Source organism: Salvelinus sp. IW2-2015, linkage group LG31, assembly GCF_002910315.2.
Source record: "Salvelinus sp. IW2-2015 linkage group LG31, ASM291031v2, whole genome shotgun sequence".
Classification (NCBI taxonomy): Eukaryota; Metazoa; Chordata; class Actinopteri; order Salmoniformes; family Salmonidae; genus Salvelinus; species Salvelinus sp. IW2-2015.
The window spans coordinates 16,836,848-16,855,943 of record NC_036870.1 but is presented as its reverse complement, the minus strand read 5'-3'; the positions used below and the strand labels follow the sequence as shown (position 1 = coordinate 16,855,943).

The 19,096-nt window shown below is 43.1% G+C and overlaps 2 protein-coding genes and 1 non-coding gene across 8 annotated transcripts; all 3 read left to right on the top strand.

Moving 5' to 3' along the window:
* Positions 1-2,319: 2,319 nt before the first annotated feature.
* Positions 2,320-7,574, top strand: LOC111955837 (ras-related protein Rab-39B-like). Its single transcript, XM_023976172.2, has 2 exons — positions 2,320-2,669; positions 3,760-7,574. Exons 1-2 carry the CDS (start codon positions 2,455-2,457, stop codon positions 4,193-4,195), a joined length of 651 nt encoding a protein of 216 aa, XP_023831940.1. The 5' UTR covers positions 2,320-2,454; the 3' UTR covers positions 4,196-7,574.
* A 1,253-nt stretch (positions 7,575-8,827) lies between these two features.
* Positions 8,828-8,963, top strand: LOC111956250 (U11 spliceosomal RNA). The gene has a single exon (XR_002876236.1). It is a non-coding gene; the product is annotated as a U11 spliceosomal RNA (small nuclear RNA).
* A 25-nt stretch (positions 8,964-8,988) lies between these two features.
* Positions 8,989-18,372, top strand: LOC111955836 (glucocorticoid modulatory element-binding protein 1-like). 6 transcript variants are annotated; one of them, XM_023976169.3, is made up of 10 exons: positions 8,992-9,284; positions 10,330-10,474; positions 10,670-10,716; positions 10,799-10,920; positions 11,387-11,490; positions 11,760-11,908; positions 12,226-12,363; positions 13,715-13,852; positions 14,231-14,368; positions 14,634-18,372. In XM_023976169.3, the coding sequence occupies exons 2-10, from the start codon at positions 10,344-10,346 to the stop codon at positions 15,632-15,634; spliced, it is 1,968 nt and encodes a 655-aa protein (XP_023831937.1). In that variant the 5' UTR covers positions 8,992-9,284; positions 10,330-10,343; the 3' UTR covers positions 15,635-18,372. The 6 variants fall into 6 exon arrangements, with proteins under 6 accessions (XP_023831939.1, XP_023831937.1, XP_023831938.1 ...); XM_023976170.2 differs by having other exon boundaries at positions 8,993-9,284; positions 10,327-10,474; positions 10,802-10,920; XM_023976166.2 differs by having other exon boundaries at positions 8,993-9,284; positions 10,327-10,474.
* The last annotated feature ends 724 nt before the right edge of the window (positions 18,373-19,096 follow it).

Here is a 19,096-nt window from a genome sequence, read left to right as displayed (position 1 = left end):
CCTGTTTGAAGAGAGGCAAACAAAAACATTTTCACTTGAAGCTATTGCTAATTTATTACGCCTGGTCAATGTAGTTCTGACCAAGACAAATCAATGGATTGCTGCCAGTGCCAACACTTGTGATTTTTGGATTAAGGCATCTGAGGTTGATAAAGGCCACACACTAGTATTTATTCCAGACGTCCTATGCCTATACGAGTAGGCAACAATGGGAAATTACACTTCCGGATTTGAAAATAGATGTGTAGGTGTCACAAGGATGACGCTGGAGAGACGAAGCAGGTACGGGGAGTAACATTTAATAAATAACAGACATGGAACGAGACATAAACAGCGTTAGCAAACAGAAAACAATCAATGCAGAAGCGGGGAACAGAGCTGGGGAACTGACACATATAGGGGAGGAAATGAACAGGTGCTAAGAGAGTCCAGGTGAGTCCAATAACGCTGATGCGCGTGACGAGGAAAGGCAGGTGTACGTGATGGATGGCAGGAGTGAGTGATGCAAGGCATTCTGGCGCCCTCAAGCGCCAGGGGGAGGGGAAGAGCGGGAGCAGACGTGACAGTAGGTCTGTAGGTGATAGAATAATTTTTATGTTTAAGATAATGACTAAAGTATTCCACCCTGAAACCATATAATTGTATGAAATGTGTTAGATTCATAATCCAATAACGTGTGTGACTAGACCTTTTAAGACTAGGCCATTGTGTTACTATTTCGCAATATGAGCAGGGTATAGTTGAGACATTCAAGGACAACTGAACTGTCGACTTGTGATAACGGTGAAACTAATAACTGGAAAGAGGCCTCCCCAGCCTAGGGAGGAGAGCAACTGTTAGAAACGGCTTGCAGAAGATAATGAAACATGTTGCAGAAGTGTGATAAACAATGTATGTCAACTGTGGGAAAATACAGCCCACCTGTCAGGTTTTGGCCAAGACTGTTCGGGTTTTGGTCACTAGATGTCCCCATTGCACCTTTTTTGTACATTTTGTTTTTCTTGCTCTAATTATTGTTTGCACCTGTAGGTCATTCCCTTGTTAGTATTTAAACCCTGTGTGTTCCTTTGTTCCTTGCTCAGTGTTTGTAAGTTAGCACCCAGCCCCAGCCCAAGCCTTGTTTTATTCAGAGATTTCTCTTGTTGGATTTTCCAGAGGTTCTCTGGTTTAGTTCTTGTGTATTATTTGAGTAGTCTTTTGAGGTTTGTTTTTCCCTGCTGTTTTTTACCACTTTGTGGAGTTTCTTTTGTATTTTKGWGGATTTCCATTTTGTGCCTYTTGGCTTTATTTTTGGACATTGTGGATTTAGTTTCTTTGCCTGAAGATTTTGTTCTTTAATTAAACCACCATCTCTAGTACTGCTGTGTCTGCCTCATCTTCTGGGTTCTGACGATTATTAGTGACTGTTTCTCGCACCTGGTCCTGACACCACCTAAAGAGAGGTGGAGTTTCTACTGATGTGAGTTTATTTGTGTGTGTGCTATAAAAAGACTGTAGAATAAAGAATTGATCTATTGCAGGTTGAGACTGTCTATATATTTGAACTGGAGCTTTACAACCTTCAGGAATTAGACAGAGATATAAAATAGTTCAGTTAGAACATTGAGATAGAAATTCTCGTGATAGTAGAACATCTATGCAATCGAGGTGTATATATTTAGTAGGCCAATAGTGTTGAAAGTGATTACTATAATCAATGCTGTTAGGCAAGCCTAAGTGAGAACTAGATTTCAACTGAGCAAAGTCAACAACCCAACAAACGCACACACTGACTGACGCCAAAAACCGGTCTCAACATTTCAGCACCAGGGACAGTTCCATGACTGCTGCGACTAAAGTTTAATTGAAAAGCCAGAATTGAATTGCCTTTCGAACGGACATAACAAAACAAATACAAGAATATCATGCAATGCATATCACAATTCGTGTACAGCGCAGGAAATAGTTTCGCCTACAGCTCATGCTATGCCGTCATGGCCATGTCAAGTCAATAAGCAATTTATAGACGGACCAGGCATAGGCTCCATTGAATTTCACACCAATTTGAGAGTCGGATAACAGCTTGCCTTATCTGCTATCTAACTATATTTTCACACTGTATAGGCCTCACGTACGATTCATATTTTCATTATCGAAATTACGCTTCGTGGCCTTGGCCCATAGGCTAGAATACAATACAATAAAGCTATAGAGTTGTCATAACATAAATGTGACGTTATATTCTTTTTATGGTGATGTTCTGAAGCAATAGGCCCTATAATAAAGCCCGTGCATGGACCTGTGTAGGTAGCCTATCACATGACTGCAGCACTATCGCTCTTTGCTCGCTGGCGCTCCCATCTCTGTCTGACCAGAAGGCAATAGGCAGCAGCAGTCACTGGCTTTGTAAACACAACGTGCTGCGCAGCTTTGTTTCAAAACCACCACCATTGTGGGTCTCTCTCTAGCCATGTCATGGATATTTTGTGGCAATATCAGTTCAGGATAATTTTGCTCGGAGACTCGACCGTAGGGAAATCGTCTTTGCTGAAGCGGTTTACAGATGGAATTTACAGCGATGTAGCGGATCCAACGGTCGGTGTGGATTTTTATGCCCGTTCGTTAGACATTGAGCAAGGGATTAAAATCAAGCTTCAACTGTGGGACACGGCTGGACAGGAACGATTCAGGTGAGATGTAGACAAATGTTATCCTAGGCCTATATCTGTTATCAAATAATCTGTTGACAAGATCATGTAATTCATTATTTCCATCAGTATAAATTAACCGAATTGTATCAAATAAGTAACACGCACAAGCCCTCACGATATCTATTGTGATCGGTTTACAATTTTTGGTGAATAACAGTGGAGAAAAATATTCGTTTTTATTGTCTCTCTATTCTCTCTAGAGAAACGAGGTCAGTCATCGTCAGTCATGTTTTACCCTATGACTGTAATAACGGAGGCCCCTTACGCCAATCTCCATCATAAAAACAGTCACCAAATTGTGGCGCATCATCAGTTACATTCATTCACGGATGATGGGCAACAACCTCGCCTTGATATTGTTTTGTGTAATACACAAATTAAATATCCCTTTATAATACAATGATAAGAAGGTTTTGTCTTCGGATGGAGTACACTCAAATCCAGTTATTCTGTAAGTGTCGTTTGTTGCTGCTGAGATGGCCTGTAAATCCGCAGGCATGTCTCTCTCTCTCTACATACATGTTGTAATGTGCCTCGTTGAAGCCTAGTCTGTAATGCCCAGACATATACAGTAGCCATCCAGGAGCCAGTATATTGTAGTTGAAAAAAACATGTAAACAACATAATTCATTCCCCACTGATGCCTGAAGTCTCAGATACAATTCCTCTAAGATCATTATAACTGTGTTTGCAGACTCTGATCTCAGATCTCCCTTTCCTCTTGAAGCCAAACCTGCATGTCTCTGACAGAATATTATGGAAGAAAGACTGTTTTCCCCTAGGAGGTTCACAGTACACACCTAAAATAGATTCTCAGTGGCATGAATGAAATGTCTCTACAGGTCTGTACTGTTATCGTTCCTTTGTAAGCCACAAGTTATGTTTTTCCCTGGACCTGCAAGGAGTCACGGATCTTGTTATGCTGTTTCGCCAACTCCTATATGGCTGTTGTCATGCTATGAGTGTAGTTTGGTTCCGAGTTACACTGAGATTCAAGTCAGCATTGTTGAAATTCACGTTTCACTATGGGTCAGAGCTGAATTGTAACATCTCCTACTCCATCTTCCAGGTCCATCACTACTTCCTACTACCGTAACTCAGTGGGCGGGCTCCTCGTGTTCGACCTGACCAATCGCAAGACCTTCGACCACGTGAGGGAGTGGCACAAGGAAGTAAGCGAGCACATTCTACCGCACCACATGGTCTACATTCTGATTGGCCACAAAAGCGACCTAAACAAGGACCGGAAGGTGACGCGGGACGAGGCTGAGCAGCTGGCGGCGGAGATGGGGATCCGCTATGTGGAGACGTCGGCTAAGTGCAACAGCAACGTGGACCGGGCCTTCCAGCTGCTCAGCAGGGACATCTATGAGCTGATGAAGATGGGGGAGATCACAACGAGGGACGGATGGGATGGGGTGAAGAGCGGCCTCACCACTGGGGTCCTGTACCCGGGCGAAGAGGACATTGAGGTGGAGCCAAGGGAGAAGAGCTGCAACTGCTGAAAGACTGAGCCTCGATCTCTGACCCCTGACCTCATCCATGGTCATGTTCATTAGGCACCAAATGGAAGAAAACAGACTGAAAAAGAGAGGGACTACTTGGAATTGTCCAATAAGAAACGCACATTTTTATTTTCCGTTGCGAAACGTTTTAGAAAACGTGTTCCGATATGTGCCCTAATAAACACGACTCGTGTCTCCACTGTTGTTCCCCCTCTCTTATCTCCACAAGTATCTCACATCGTCTCACAGTTTAGTCAGTTTCCCATCGAAATTAAGCCACAGTCTAAAGTGAGGCCCTTGTCCTATGACATCATCATCATGCGTCCACGTGTCACCCTATGCTTAGTGTAGATAGGATGCCAGTCCCCTCTGTATCAGTTCCTACAGAGGTAAGGATGGGCCTGTTTTCTGATGGGAGTACACAATACACATCCTGTGTATACATCTTGATGTGACAAAAGCTTCTCTACAAACACAAAAGTCTGAGTCTTTAGGAGTCTGAGTCAAACACCAGTGTAAATCCTTGCAGTGGAAAAGCATCATACATGTACATGCTAAACGTACAAAAATTAGCATCACCTGGGTAGCTTTGGGCCCAGTTAGGTAAGGCAGACACAGAGGCTGCATTTTCACAGGCAGACAATTCTGATATTTTGCCCAATTATTGTTCATTTGACCAATGAGAAAAGGCCTTTTGACAATAATTGGGCAAAAGATCAGAATTGGGCTGCAGCCAGAGACACCTGTATGAGAGAGATCAGGCCTTGAGTTATTCCAGTACATATCCTATTCATTCCTGGATGCCCTTTGCTGCCGCAGGAGTTACTGGAGTCTCAAGCAGGCAAGGTCTGGACTTGCGGACAATGCATTATTGCGGTCTGGCATCACTCCTATTACGTTGTTGTTGGTTGGCTCCTGTTTGGCTGTGCGTGTGTGTGTGCATATGTCGTTGCTCTGCCTGCAGTCCCCTGAGACTGTACATCATGTTCGGTATGGTTAGCTCTGGTGTTAAAAGGTCACTGATAATAGGCAGGGAGAATAAACTGTACTCTATATGTGTCACCACGACCACCCGTTCCCTGCTAATCAATATGGTCCTGTAGACTACTAATCTATGTAAGTGCACATAAGCCAAATCATTTTCATGTTGCATCATGTTGTGAACTTCCTACTTCAGAGCAGACGAGTAATGTTTTCAACATTTTTAAAAACATATCTATCATTTGTCGTGCATTGCTGAAGCCACAAACCATTTGGTAGCCACTCTTTGTATTTGTATACTATATGGCATATTAAAAAACAAAACTAACCTTCCAAAGTGGGTCTTCAAGGGGGAAAACCACACCAAACAATTTTCCTTTAACTGGAGAGAGGTATTGGCTGACTTTAAGACTGCTCACATGGGGCTTTTGTAGCCATAATAGCAATTTATTGGCATTATTACATTATCTGGTTGAGAACATGACATTTCGTCCCTAATGGCTTCCATGCTCCATCAGAATGGTTCCGATATCAAGACAGCCAGAATGTTGCACTGCTCTGACTATAGGCCCTTTCTACTTGCAGAGAGGCATAGGAAGATAACTCTAGTTTTCTTTGGTTACTACCTCTATACAGCAAACCCCAGTGCAGATAACAGTTGCGCTGAGACTTGGCTGTAGATTCTGGTGTTACCATAGGAGTGTACAGCCATGGCTCAGGGCCTAGATAACAGCTCACTTTGCCTGGTCCCTCCTACCTCCCTCCTTCCTTCCTTCCCCTCAGCTCACCTTGTCCACCTCTCACCAGCACCACACCTCACCAGACACTTCACACACTGTAGATGACAGGAGAGACATTGTGCATTCAGCAACAGTGACTTTATAATATTGTGTTCTATGTTGGTTTTGTGTTTCAGTGGTCATTGGGCAAGGTCCAGGAGCATACAGGCTGTATCATGGTCATGCGACTTGACTTGTTGAAAGGAATGTCTAACTAACTAATCTTTTGGAAGCCTTTATATACATTCTGGCAAACAACTTACAAAGCCTCAGCAAACAATTTCTTGACAACAGTATGTGTTTGTCTACATACAGTCCGTATGGTTTTGCCTCTTGCTTTACAAAGTCTGATGCAAACATAGTTTAGTTGTTCCCACACTCATGGGTTTAACCGGGTTTATAGTTATGCCGTGGTCAGTTTTTCAGCTCTAGTGAACATTCACAGACTTTATTTAAACCTCTTATCACAGGTCATAACCCATGTCTCATTTCTTTAAAAGTTAAATCAGTTGGCTAACTAATATCTATGACAATCTGTATTGATCCATGTTCTTGTTATGGTAAGGAAGGACACATCTACAAAGAGAAGGCAATACCCGAGGCCTAGGGAGAAGAGACATGCCCTTTAAATGAACAAAAACAGTCTTGCCTGGGAATGTATGGAAATTGAGAATTATATTTTTCAGACATGGTTTCAGAGGTATGATAATCTAGGCTGCTGTCTGTTTGGTCATCGCAATTCAACTCCTTTTGAAAAGCAGTTTCCATTCTAATCCACAAAGGAAGTTAAAGTCAAATCATGTTCCTTATGGTATGTACCTCTTCCATTTTTCAGCTTTGTGTGTAATTTATAACAGGGTTTCTTTTGTACAGCTGTATTTTTAATGCTTACAATAATGATAATATGTGCTGTAATACAGCTGCTTGTCAGTGAATGCAGTCAGTGAATATTCCCGATCACTGAATTTGATAAGGATTCTTATTGGTTGTATTGTTACATGAGATATGAAGAAAACAGGAAATAGCAAGCTGTGGTGATGATGCCGATGACGGTCTATGAAAAAGTTGTATCTGGAGAAAGTCCCATGTCACTGAGATGGAGCACCAGCTATATTCAACAGCCTAATCAGGCTCAAGGACTTGAAAGAAGAGATTGAGCTTGGTTCTTGGATCTTGACACGTTGCCAGTCGAACTAGAAACGTTTAGATTTTAGAGCAGAAAAATGCGAAATAATTGATATTTTAGAAAGTGTTTAGTTGATTATAAGTAATAAGTGGCAATTTTCATTGTGATGATAGTTATATCATAATACTGTAACTCGAATATCAATTGACAAAACAATCTATTTAAATCTGTAGTATCCAACAGGTCCTTGATAGTACAACAACATATGACAAATCACTAATGCATTTTTCTTGCAAATTCTGTTTTTTGGCAAGCTTGGAACTAGACATAGCATCACAGCAGTGCAGTTGATGCCTCTATTTTGCCTCTGACTAAATCTGATCACAGTTCACAGCTTGACGGAATACATGTTATTTATTTTCTATTCTAAATGTTCTGGGCAAGGTACTCTACTGTTAAAGGGGTATTCAGTCAATAAACAACATTATGTCCATGGTGCCATATTATGATTGACCATCTCCATGCCAGGGTTGTGGCGTCCTCTTTTGGTAACAACAGAACTGCATACCCCTGACCCACTTAGCTGAATCACAGTGCAAATAAAATACTAAACTTCAACTAATAAACATAAAACTGTGTATGGTAATAATAGTGATGTTGTGTTTTAATTTTCATCAGCCTCTGTTGAAAATCACAACTGTTAATTGGTATAACTAATCAATAACAACAATAACAAATTAATACCACTTGTGGAAATGAAGCTGTTCACTGATATTGCTTTCACTTGCACCCTCCACTGCTGTCCAAGCTCACCTTTAGAAACCATGGTAGACTTATGGTAGAAACAACCGTGGTTCTCAATGAAACATCTGGAGTGGGGAAATGCAGACACACACAAGCTAAAGGTGCAAATTCATTAAAATGACAGTGCAAATCACTCTGTGCAATTTCTAATGTACATTTAGTTTAGCTGAGCTGTATCATATGGTTTTGTAAGCTGTCAAAATGTGTGATTATGTGGTGAAAGATAAAATAAATGTTATGTTAAATTAAAGAAAGACTTGATGCATTTATATGATCATATCTTTTTAAAGTTAATTATTTTATGAAAGTGACAGTAAAGGTATTTTGTAAGCCTACTGAGCATGGATTTTGGCCTGGTACCGAGTCTAGATTGGTCTAGATCAGGGATGGGCAATCCGCGGACCAATAATAATACAATTAAATAAACTGATGAGATTCGTTTTTTTGTGGACCCCAATCAAAGTAGCCCATTCCGGAATGGTTAACCCCTAGAGGTGTGTCCCAACAATCTCACATTTCTTCTGAAGTGTGCATTTGTTCCCTTCATGGATTTGAAAAGAAATGAATGGTATATGGATGGAAACGCCAGTACACCGATCCAATATTTGTACATTTGCGGGGGAGTCGTGAACAAGTACACACTTCAGGAGGAATGGGACGTAAGAGGGTCGGTGGTAGTGTCGATTTGGAATAAAATTGCAAGGTCAGCCTATTTATCCCATGATGCTTTGCGGCAGGAAAAATGACAGATAAATTCAATTAATTCTGTTTGATTCAATGCTATCTCTTGTTTTGTCATCTAATATATGAATGCTTAAATGCTTAACCCAACTGAAAATCACAAACAGAACATGTTTCGTAAAATAAAGGTTATTATATTCTCTACCCTGACTGAAGTCCCTGTGTTCCGAGACCAGATTGTAGAACTGTATGTTTTAACGTAAAAAGGGCTTCTGCTATGTATAGCACAGGGAAGGTAGTGATATTCCACCTTTCCTGCGGAATCTATATCAAGAGATTTCGGAAGCATAATTTTTACCTTCTGGGGTTGCGAATGATCGTGAATCTTTGCGCCCCAATATGTTGTACAAATAAAGTAGAGATCAATTGTTGTGCGGCGCCTGTACAAACAGACAGGCCTGTGTCACTGGTCCACAAAATTAAATATTCAATTGCTAAAGCAGGTCGTAACCCGAACGTCAGTGAAATAAGTGATGATTGCTGTCAAAACATTTTTTTAACAGCGACTGATTGTCAACAGGCTTGTGTTTTATGTTTGACCTATTTTGGGGGAAGCAGCATGCATGACTGGCGAGCCGCGCTATATCTCAGGAAGTGTAACTGCACAAAGTGCGCATGCCCAGCAGCTTGTAGGGATGTATTCGACTTCGTAAAAACGGTAAGGAAATTCAGAACGATGGCTTTGTAATTTTAGGTTTATTCGGGTTATAAAGGCGAACTGATTTATATGCTAGGTAATGTCTATCTCCACGTAGAGTTTGGTATTTGTAAAGGGGCAACACCCAGGGCTCGCTCCGAATGGCGGGGCAACGCCGTCGCCGCGTTGTTGTTTTCGTGTACGTGCTGCCGCACAGGGACGTAATTTTGAGAGCGGAGAAAAGGAAAAAGTTGAACGAACGGGCGCACGCTTGTTCAGAAAAAAGCGTCACGTAACCGTCGTCACTATGTAAATATCCAAGGTGGCTAGTAACAACCCAGCCTTAGGTTGCTTAAGCTCCAAACCTCTGCCCAGAGTCTATTATTTTAGTTAGCCTAGCCATCTTGCTAGTTACAAGCCGCCACCTTGCTAGCAAGATAGTACATTGTCATTGCATGGGCGTAAGCCGTTCATATATACCTCACTGGTGTAGGCTATTCGGGCAAATGGTGCATTAGCAGCTAGCTATCAATGTTAGACCTGATCTTATGACTAACTAATGCACTGCCCTGCCCATACCCATAGAAACGTTGTCAGTAGAAAAATAGTGAAAACTTGCTGTGCATAAAGTTGAACTAGTAGCTAGCTAACGCAACGTTTCTGTGGGTATGGGCAGTGCAGTACACTAGTTTCAGTTTGGAGATCCGGTGTAACAATAGCTAGCTACTAGTTAAAAGTTATGCACAGCAAGTTTTGTAGAGATCAAGTAAAAAAGGAAACTAGATAGTAACCATGTTGTGCCCCCTTTTCTAAATATGACAGAATAAAGTAACACTTTGGAGGTTAAAATGCTGAAAAACCATACTGTCATTGGCTGAAACTGAGGCAATTGAATCTGTTTACGAGCATGGTCTGCCCTAAGAACATCTTATCCAGATTCTGCCTTGTCCAGTCTGTCCTCCTGTAATCTTTGTCACACACACACACACACACACACATTATTCTAATCTACTTTATTTGTAACCATTGTGCTCTTCTTCCCTATACTCACCTGGGCCTTCAGTAGGCTACACTGGGAGGATGGCACAAACCGAGGTGACAACGGTCTCCATGGGGGACCTGGTGGTGGTGAAGGCTACTGATGAAGAGAATGGTGATGATGAGGACAGCAACACACAGGTCATCCTCCAGCTACAACCAATCACAGCAGGGTAGGTACAGACTGATGTTTACTTGGGCCTGATAGAGGACAAGACTAGTGTAACAGAGTTGGTTCGGTGAACCATGCTCACATGATGGCTCCCCAAGCTAATTGCCCAGGCTTTAGGTTAGTGAGCTAACATAGTCAGACCCTGCTTTGTTTTTTGCCAACATTTTCATTTGTTGTGTTTCACTTTCCCTTGCAGTATGGATGAGTCAGGAGAGACAGACACAGCTGTGGAGGCATACCCAGGTAAGGAACATATACACATATATAAATAAACACACACATAAATAAACACAAACAAAGTATATCATAAAAAATGTTTCTTCAGAAGAAGCCACAGTTGATGGAGAGGAGGTAGAGCTGGGTTATCCCATCACATGTGGAGAGTGTAAAGCTGTGCTGCTGGTCAAGAAGTTTGTCTGTCCTGGAATAAACGTCAAATGTGTCAAGGTTAGTATTGTCATGGTCATTGTATTTTCTACAGAAATCATCATGTTTTTCAAATGTTAGTATGCAGAGAAGGAACAGCTCAGCCTGCCAGCTATTGATATACTTATAATCCTGTTTGTACAATGTCAGCAGAAGAGATTGTCACATACCATTTAATATATGCCATTTAGCAGACGTTTTCATCCAAAGCCACTTAGTCATGTGTGCTTACATTTTACTTATGAGTGGCCCCAGGAATCGAACCCACAACCCTGGCATTGCAAACACCATGCTCTAACAACTGAGCCATACAGGACCAGTTGTTTGCTTTAACAATGTCTTAGACATCGGTTGAATGTTTCTCATTGGCCAGTTGGTTCTTTGCTGTCTCCTTTCTAATAAGGTGGTGTAGGTATATGTTTGTAATCCCAGTGAACAGGTATGGTTCCTTTCTAAACTCTCTCCCAATAACGTCTGCCCCATACAGTATGAAGACCAACTGATCAGTCCCAAGCAGTTTGTCCACATGTCTGGGAAGGCTACACTGAAGGACTGGAAAAGAGCTATCCGGATGGGAGGGGTCATGCTCAGGTGAGGAGTAGAGTCGACCAGTCCCAAATCAACCGCTAGACTCTAGCCCCTAAGCACCTGTGTAGAGATCTGAGATCATTTGATAGACAGACATAATCTAGAGGTAGTTTGAATTTAGAGAGGTGGGCCAGAAACTGGAGGGTTGCCAGTTAGGATCCCAGGTCTGAGGGGAAAATCAACCCGAGGTGATTGATGTAGATGATGTTTCCCTTCTCTTCCCTCTGTCTTTCCTCACTCTTGTCCTTTATCTAATACTCTCTCTCCTTCAGGAAGATGATGGACTCGGGGCAGCTAGACTTCTATGAACACAGCACTCTGTGCACCAACACGTGTCGTAGTACCAAGTTTGACCTACTGATCAACAACACACGCTTCCCCCCTGATGGCAGCGGACTCACCACACCCATCTCCTCACAAGGTGAGACCAGACCCACCACTCACTGAGGGCTGTAAAGATCTCAGGTTATCTGATGGCAAAACAATTTAAAAGTTTGTCAGGCAGTTATTTTCTGTAAGGAACCTTTTAATCCTATTTTCTACCATTTTAACTTATTTTTTAATTGGTGATATCGTACACATGTCCATTAACTTGACATTTTCATTGGGATATATACACAAGTTTGGAATACAGTATCAGTCAATAAACATCCAGGCCCAGAACCATCCGTGTTATTTTGTGCATTGAATATTGTAAGTAGTGTAGCTGACCATGTCTCTCCCCTGTTGGACATGTAGCCCAGGTGGTGATAGGTAATGGTGGCCAGGTTGCCATGACAACAGAGGAGCGGTCAGAGATTCTGAACGGAACAGTGGAGTGGAGTTCAGGGGCTGTAGCCATGGAGACAGAGAAGAAGGAAACCAGTGAGATATCAGGTGTGTTCTTCACCCAGACAGCTCCCACTAGTGACTATTTCCTGTAGTTGCACTCACAACTCTGATGTCAAATATATTGAACAAAAATATAAATGCGACATGCAACAATTTAATTGATTTTACTGAGTTACAGTTCATATGAGGACATCAGTCAGTTTAAATAAATTCGGCCCTAATCTGGCTCCCGAGTTGCGCAGCGGTCTAAGACACTGCATCTCAGTGCTACAGGCGTCACTACCGGCCGTGATCGTGAGTCCCATAGGCCGGCGCACAATCGCACCCAGTGTCGTCCGGGTTAGGGGAGAGTTTGGACGGGGTAGGCCGTCATTGTAAAATAATAATTTGTTCTTAACTGACTTGCCTTTAAATAAAGGTTAAATATATAAAAAAAGATCTATAAAAAAATATATGGATTTTCACATGACTGAGAACACAGTTATGCATCTGTTGGTCACATATACCTTTTTAAAAATGGGCCTCACAATGGTCCTCAGGATCTCGTCACAGTATTTTTGTGTATTCAAATTGCCATTGATAAAATACAATTTTGTTTGTTGTTTGTATTTTATTTTTTGTTTGGTATGCCTGCCCATACCATAACTCCACCGCCACCATGGGGCACTCTGTTCACGACGTTGACAATAGCAAACTCCTCGCACACACCAGGGGTCTGCGCTTTGAAGCCGGTTGGCCGTACTGCCAAATTCTCTAAAACGATGTTGGTGTCTTATGGTAGAGAAATAAACATAAAATTATTTGGCAACAGCTCTGGTGGACATTCCTGCAGTCAGCATTTATTGTCCCCAGCACAACAGGCACCTGTGTAATGATTATGCTGTTTAATCAGCTTCTTGATATGCCACACCTGTTAGGTGGATGGATTATCTTGGCAAAGGAGAAATGCTCATTGACAGGTATGTAAACAAATTTGTGCTCAAAACTTGAGAGAAATTTTTGCATATGGAACATTTCTGGGATCTTTTATTTCAGCTCATGAAACATGGGACCAACACTTTACATGTTGCATTTATATTTTTGTTCATTGTAGTTTTCTGGTCATTAGTCTTGTATCAATCTAAGGTTCATACCTGGGTCAAATACATTATGTCAGATACTTGCTATTGGGTGCCATTGGTTTAGCTCGACCGGTAAAATGGAACCAATGGAATAATCCCCAAAGTGCAAACTCCGCCCATCCTATATGCCGGTCAAGCTAAACCAACCACATCTCAAGTATTTGAAAGTATGTGACACATGTAATTGACTTAAGATCTTTCTCATCTCTCTCTACCTCGTTACTCAAATGGCATATAAACTACTTTGAACTCTGCTGTGTCCTTTGTTCCCCCAGAGGAGACGTTGAACTTCTGGAAAGGCATAGCTGACGTGGGCCTGATGGGGGAGGTGGTAGACAACATCAGGACAGAGCTGTTGGAGATGCTGAGAGGAGTGCAGCTACGCAGCGAGCAGGCTGCCCTGCAGGACGCGGGTGGGTACTGGCACTGGCACCTAAGACACAGGGAATAGGGTACAGGGTACAGGTACTTTCTAAGGGTATATGGTGTCACACAGGTGCAATGTTGGTTTCTGGGGATTAAATAAAGTAAAGTCTACATTATGGGTCTTTTGTGGGGCATCCCCACAAATAGGGGACACATTTTATGTCTTGTTGAATTGTCTTACTTTAGTAAGTGAATAAAGTTTACACTTCTTTGCTTTAATTAATTGATTGACTGATGATGTGTTGTTACAGATGATATGAGGGAGTGAGGGGGGGGTGGATGGATGTGTTGTAAGTGACCCTGTGATGGGTTGATGGATGTGTTGTTACTGACCGTGTGATTGGTTGCCCACTGATGGATCTCAGATTCCTGTCTGGTAGAGGTGGCAGTGTTGAGTAACCTGGCCCAGGTGTTTGGCCTGCTGGACTCGGTCAAACACATCCTGAACGTAAGGAGAGAACAGACTGACCCTGGAGAGGAGCAGTTCATTAGCACACTGACCAGTGAGTAATGTTTAATTCAGTAACTTCAGGCAGAGGAAGGGAGATTGAGATATGTATATAAATATTCCTATGATGTTTTGTTCCGGATCATTTCCATTTTAGTCATATTATTTAATGTCAATGGTCAGGAAACAAAAAAGCCAAGTCTACATTCAATAGCAAAGATGGACCTGTTTTGGATCTTGCCTCAAACTTGCTAATTGATACGGTTGATTACTGTAGGGCACCACCTGAGTAATTTCTGACCTCTGACTGATCTCCACAGACCTGGAGCTGCAGCTGGAGGAACAGAGACGACAGCAGCACTTCAGAGCTCAGCTCTGCCACCCCCAGCCCCACAACAACATCAGTCACACCCCAGGAGGCAAACCCACCAAGCCCAAGGCCAAACGACCTCGCTTGCAGCGGCCAGCCTCCACCACCCTCCTCACCTCTTCCCTCTACCAGCCCCAGACAGCCACCCTGCAGCCCCAGCAGTTCACTGTACTTTCCCCCATTTCATTCTCTTCCATGGGCCAGCCCTTCTCCCTGTCCGGCTTGTCTGGCCTGTCAGGCCTCCCCATGGCCACGCTGGGTCAACAGAACAACACGGTGACCCTCCACACCCTACCCGCTGGCGCCCAGACCTTCACCCAATACATCACCACCATGGTTGGGGCCGACGGCAAGACAGAGACCCTGACCCTCCAACCGTCCCAAGGGCTGACGCTGGTGGGCACCACCCTCCAGGACCCAAGTCAGCTGGGAGGAACCATGATGAGTCCCTTGGAGCTGGTCCAACTCACCCAGGGAGAGGTGACCGTCAGTGGGGAGATGATGGTTGAGCAGCCCATGGGCCAAGTTGTGGAGAGTGGGACAATGGTACTCCACCAGGAGGGGATGGTACAGGAGGGATTGGTGGAGGGAGTAGAGGACAAGAGCCAGGCACAAACGACCGTGACCGAGATCGACCCTGCACCGGGCGACCAGACCATGGGGGCGGTGATGGAGTTACAGCTGGCCCAAGAAGGAAAGGCTGAGGTTGGGGAGGAGGGTTTCGCCATGGTCGTCCATGGTGGGATGGATGTGACCATGGTCTCGGAGGAGGGGAAGGGAGGGGAGGGAATGGTGGTTCAGGGGGAGTCAGAGAATGCCCAGGGGGAGGTTCTCGAAGCTGGGCAGCAGAGCCAGGTAGAGGGGGTAGAGCTGGATGCTAACGGGCAGATCTCATGCCTAAGGATAATGGTGATCGAGGAGGAGACTCAGGAAGAGGACAAGGCTAAATGACCCAGCTCTGCTCTGCAGACAGAGACAATACCCTCTCCTCTCCATGTTGCCATGTGAGACAGTAGGGATGGACTAGCCTGGTTCCAGATATGTTTGTGCTGTCTTGCCAACTCTCTGTGACTGATCATAAGAGCTGGCAAAACAGCACATAGAGGGTGGACTCATAGACAGAACATAAAAGAGCATGCAGGCATACTTGTGGTGTGAGTAAGTGTTTGGAGTATGCTATTTACACAGAGAGCTGCCAAAGATCTAGCCTTCTTAAGCTGTGGTCCTTAGCAGCTAGGCCAGGGTATCCATTATTTTCATTGTTGTTTCGGTCATTTGTATCAAAATGACAACACAGCCAGGCACGGTATCTGATGTTGTTTGTTTTGTAACATGTGTGTTACCCTTTTGGTGTGTGTGGGTAGAGGTCTACTGTGGGATGACAGCAACAGTTCTAAAACAATAAAGTCTGCTCTATATTTCTTTCATTAAATAGAAAGCATACCACTCTTCCGCTGTGCAGCTTTTGGGATGAAGTCTTTTCTGCAGTTTTTGTAAAACAAAACAAAGATAATATGTTGAGCTCACTGTTGTCAGTTCTGTGAATCGACACTTATTGTACTCTTCACTGGAATCCTTTTCTTTTCAAGATTTGCATAATTTTTCACGTGATTGTCTGTATGGTGAGAAATGCAGTAGATGTACAGTATCAGTCAAAAGTTTGGACACACCTACTCATTCAAAGGTTTTTCTTTATTTTTACTATTTTCTACATTGTAGAATAATAGTGAAGACATCAAAACTATGAAATAACACATATGGAATCATGTAGTAACCAAAAAAGTGTTAAACAAATCAAAATATATTTGAGATTCTTCCAAGTAGCCACCCTTTGCCTTGATGACAGCTTTGCACACTCTTGACATTCTCTCAACCAGCTTCACCTCGAATGCTTTTCCAAAGGAGTTTCCACATATGCTGAGCACTTGTTGACTGCTTTTCCTTCACTCTGCGGTCCAACTCATCCCAAACCATCTCAATTGGGTTGAGGTCGGGTGATTGTGGAGGCCAGGTCATCTGATGCAGCACTCCATCACTCTCTTTCTTGATCAAATAGTCGTTACATGGCCTGGAGGTGTGTTGGGTCATTGTCCTGTTAAAAAGCAAATGATAGTCCCACTAAGCTTAAACCAGATGGGATGGCGTACCGCTGCAGAATGCTGTGGTAACCATGCTGGTTAAGTGTGCTTGTATTCTAAATAAATGAGTGATTGTGTCACCAGCAAAGCACCATCACACCTCCTCCATGCTTCATAGTGGGAACCACACATGCAGAGATCATCTGTTGACCTACTGTGTGTCTCACAAAGACACGTCGATTGGAACAAAAAATCTAAAGTCTGGACTCATCAGACCAAAGGACAGATTTCCACTGGTGTAATGTCAATTGTTTGTGTTTCTTGGCCCAAGCAAGTCTCTTACTATTGGTGTCCTTTAGTAGTGGTTTCTTTGCAGCAAATCGACCATGAAGGCCTGATTCACACAGTCTCCTCTGAACAGTTGATCTTGAGATGTGTCTGTTACTTGAACCTATCCTCTGCTGCAGAGGTGACTCTGGGTCTTCCTTTCCTGTGGCAGTCCTCATGAGAGCCAGTTTCATCATAGCTCTTGAGAGTTTTTGCAACTGCACTTGAAAAACTTTCAGTTCTTTAAAATTTCCAGATTGACTGACCTTCATGTCTTAAAGTAATGATGGACTGTCGTTTCTCTTTACTTATTTGAACTGTTCTTGCCATAACATGGACTTGGTATTTTACCAAATAGCGCTATCTTCTGTATACCACCCCTACTTTGTCACAACACGACTGATTGGCTCAGACACATTAAGAAGGAAAGATATTCTACAATTAACTTTTAACAAGGCACACCTGTTAATTGAAATGCATTCCAGGTGACTACCTCATGAAGCTGGTTGAGAGAATACCAAGAGTGTGCAAAGCTGTCATCAAGGCAAAGGATGGCTACTTTGAAGAATTGTTAAACACTTTTTTGGTTAATACATGATTCCATATGTGTTATTTCAAAGTTTTGATGTCTTCACTATTATTCTCCAATGTAGAAAATAGTAAAAAATAAAGAAAAACGCTTGAATGAGTAGGTGTGTCCAAACCTTTGACTGGTACTGTATATGCAAGTTCCATAGAGAACAACACATTTCTCTCCATTGCAATTTCTTTCTCTGTTTATGATGTTTAGTGTGTGGTTATTTTGCCTCACAAGTTTAATAGACAGAAATGGACCTAAAGTTAAAGTATGACTAAGATGGTTATTTATGTAAGTCAAAGTAGAATAACAGGGTCTCTAATGTCAAGCTGAACAAAATGCTGTTAACACTTTAGGAAGGGGGTATACATACGGCATTCATAACACCTTTACCCAAACCGCTGCCCAGCCTAGAACAAATAACAAAAGTTATTACTTTGTTTTCTTTACTCATAATAACATGCAGAGTTCCATTATCCTGATCGCTTTCAGACACAAGTGCGGTGTTGAGACAGAAATTAATAAATCCATTCAATTATTTTGGTCAATGAATGTGAACAAACTTGCAGGGTATTTAAAGTTAACTAATATATCTGTAATGACCTGTTCTATAGTTAACTTTTCAAGCCTTGAGTAAACAGAGGTTATTTCCATAATGACTTTGTAATGTGTTTTAATATTAAAATTAAAAGACAAATAAATTGGTGGTGGTTGGTAGTGGTGTGGTTGTTGGTGTGGGTGTGATGGTTGGTAGTGGTGTGGTGGTTGGTGTGGGTGTGATGGTTGGTAGTGGTATGGTGGTTGGTAGTGGTGTGGTGGTTGGTAGTGGTGTGGTTGTTGGTGGGGTTTTGGGTGTGGTGGTTGGTAGTGGTGTGGTGTTTGGCGGTCGCTGTTGGTAGTTGGTGGTTGTGGGTGGGTGTGGGTGGTTGGTATGGTGTGGTGGTTGGTAGGGTGGTGGGTGTGGTGGGTTGGTAGTGGTGTGGTTTGGTTGGTAGTGTTGGTGGTGGTTGGTTGTGATGGTTGGTAGTGGTGATTGGTGTGGTGGTTGGTAGTGGTGTGGTGGTTGGCAGTGGCTTAAGTGGTGTGGTGGTTGGTGTTGTGTTTGGTAGTGGTGGTGTGGTGGTTTGGTGTGGGTGTTGTGGTTGGTAGTGGTGTGGTGGTTGGTGTGGGTGTGGTGGTTGGTAGTGGTGTGGTGGTTGGTGTGGGTGTGGTGGTTGGTGTGGTGGTTGGTGATGTGGTGGTGGGTGTGGTGGTTGGTAGTGGTGTGGTGGTTGGTGTGGGTGTGGTGGTTGTGTAGTGGTGTAGTGGTGTGGTGGGTTGGTAGTGGTGTGGGTGTGGTGGTTGGTGTGGGTGTGGTGGTTGGTAGTGGTGTGGTGGTTGGTAGTGGTGTGGTGGTTGGTGTGGGTGTGGTGGTTGTGGTGGTTGGTAGTG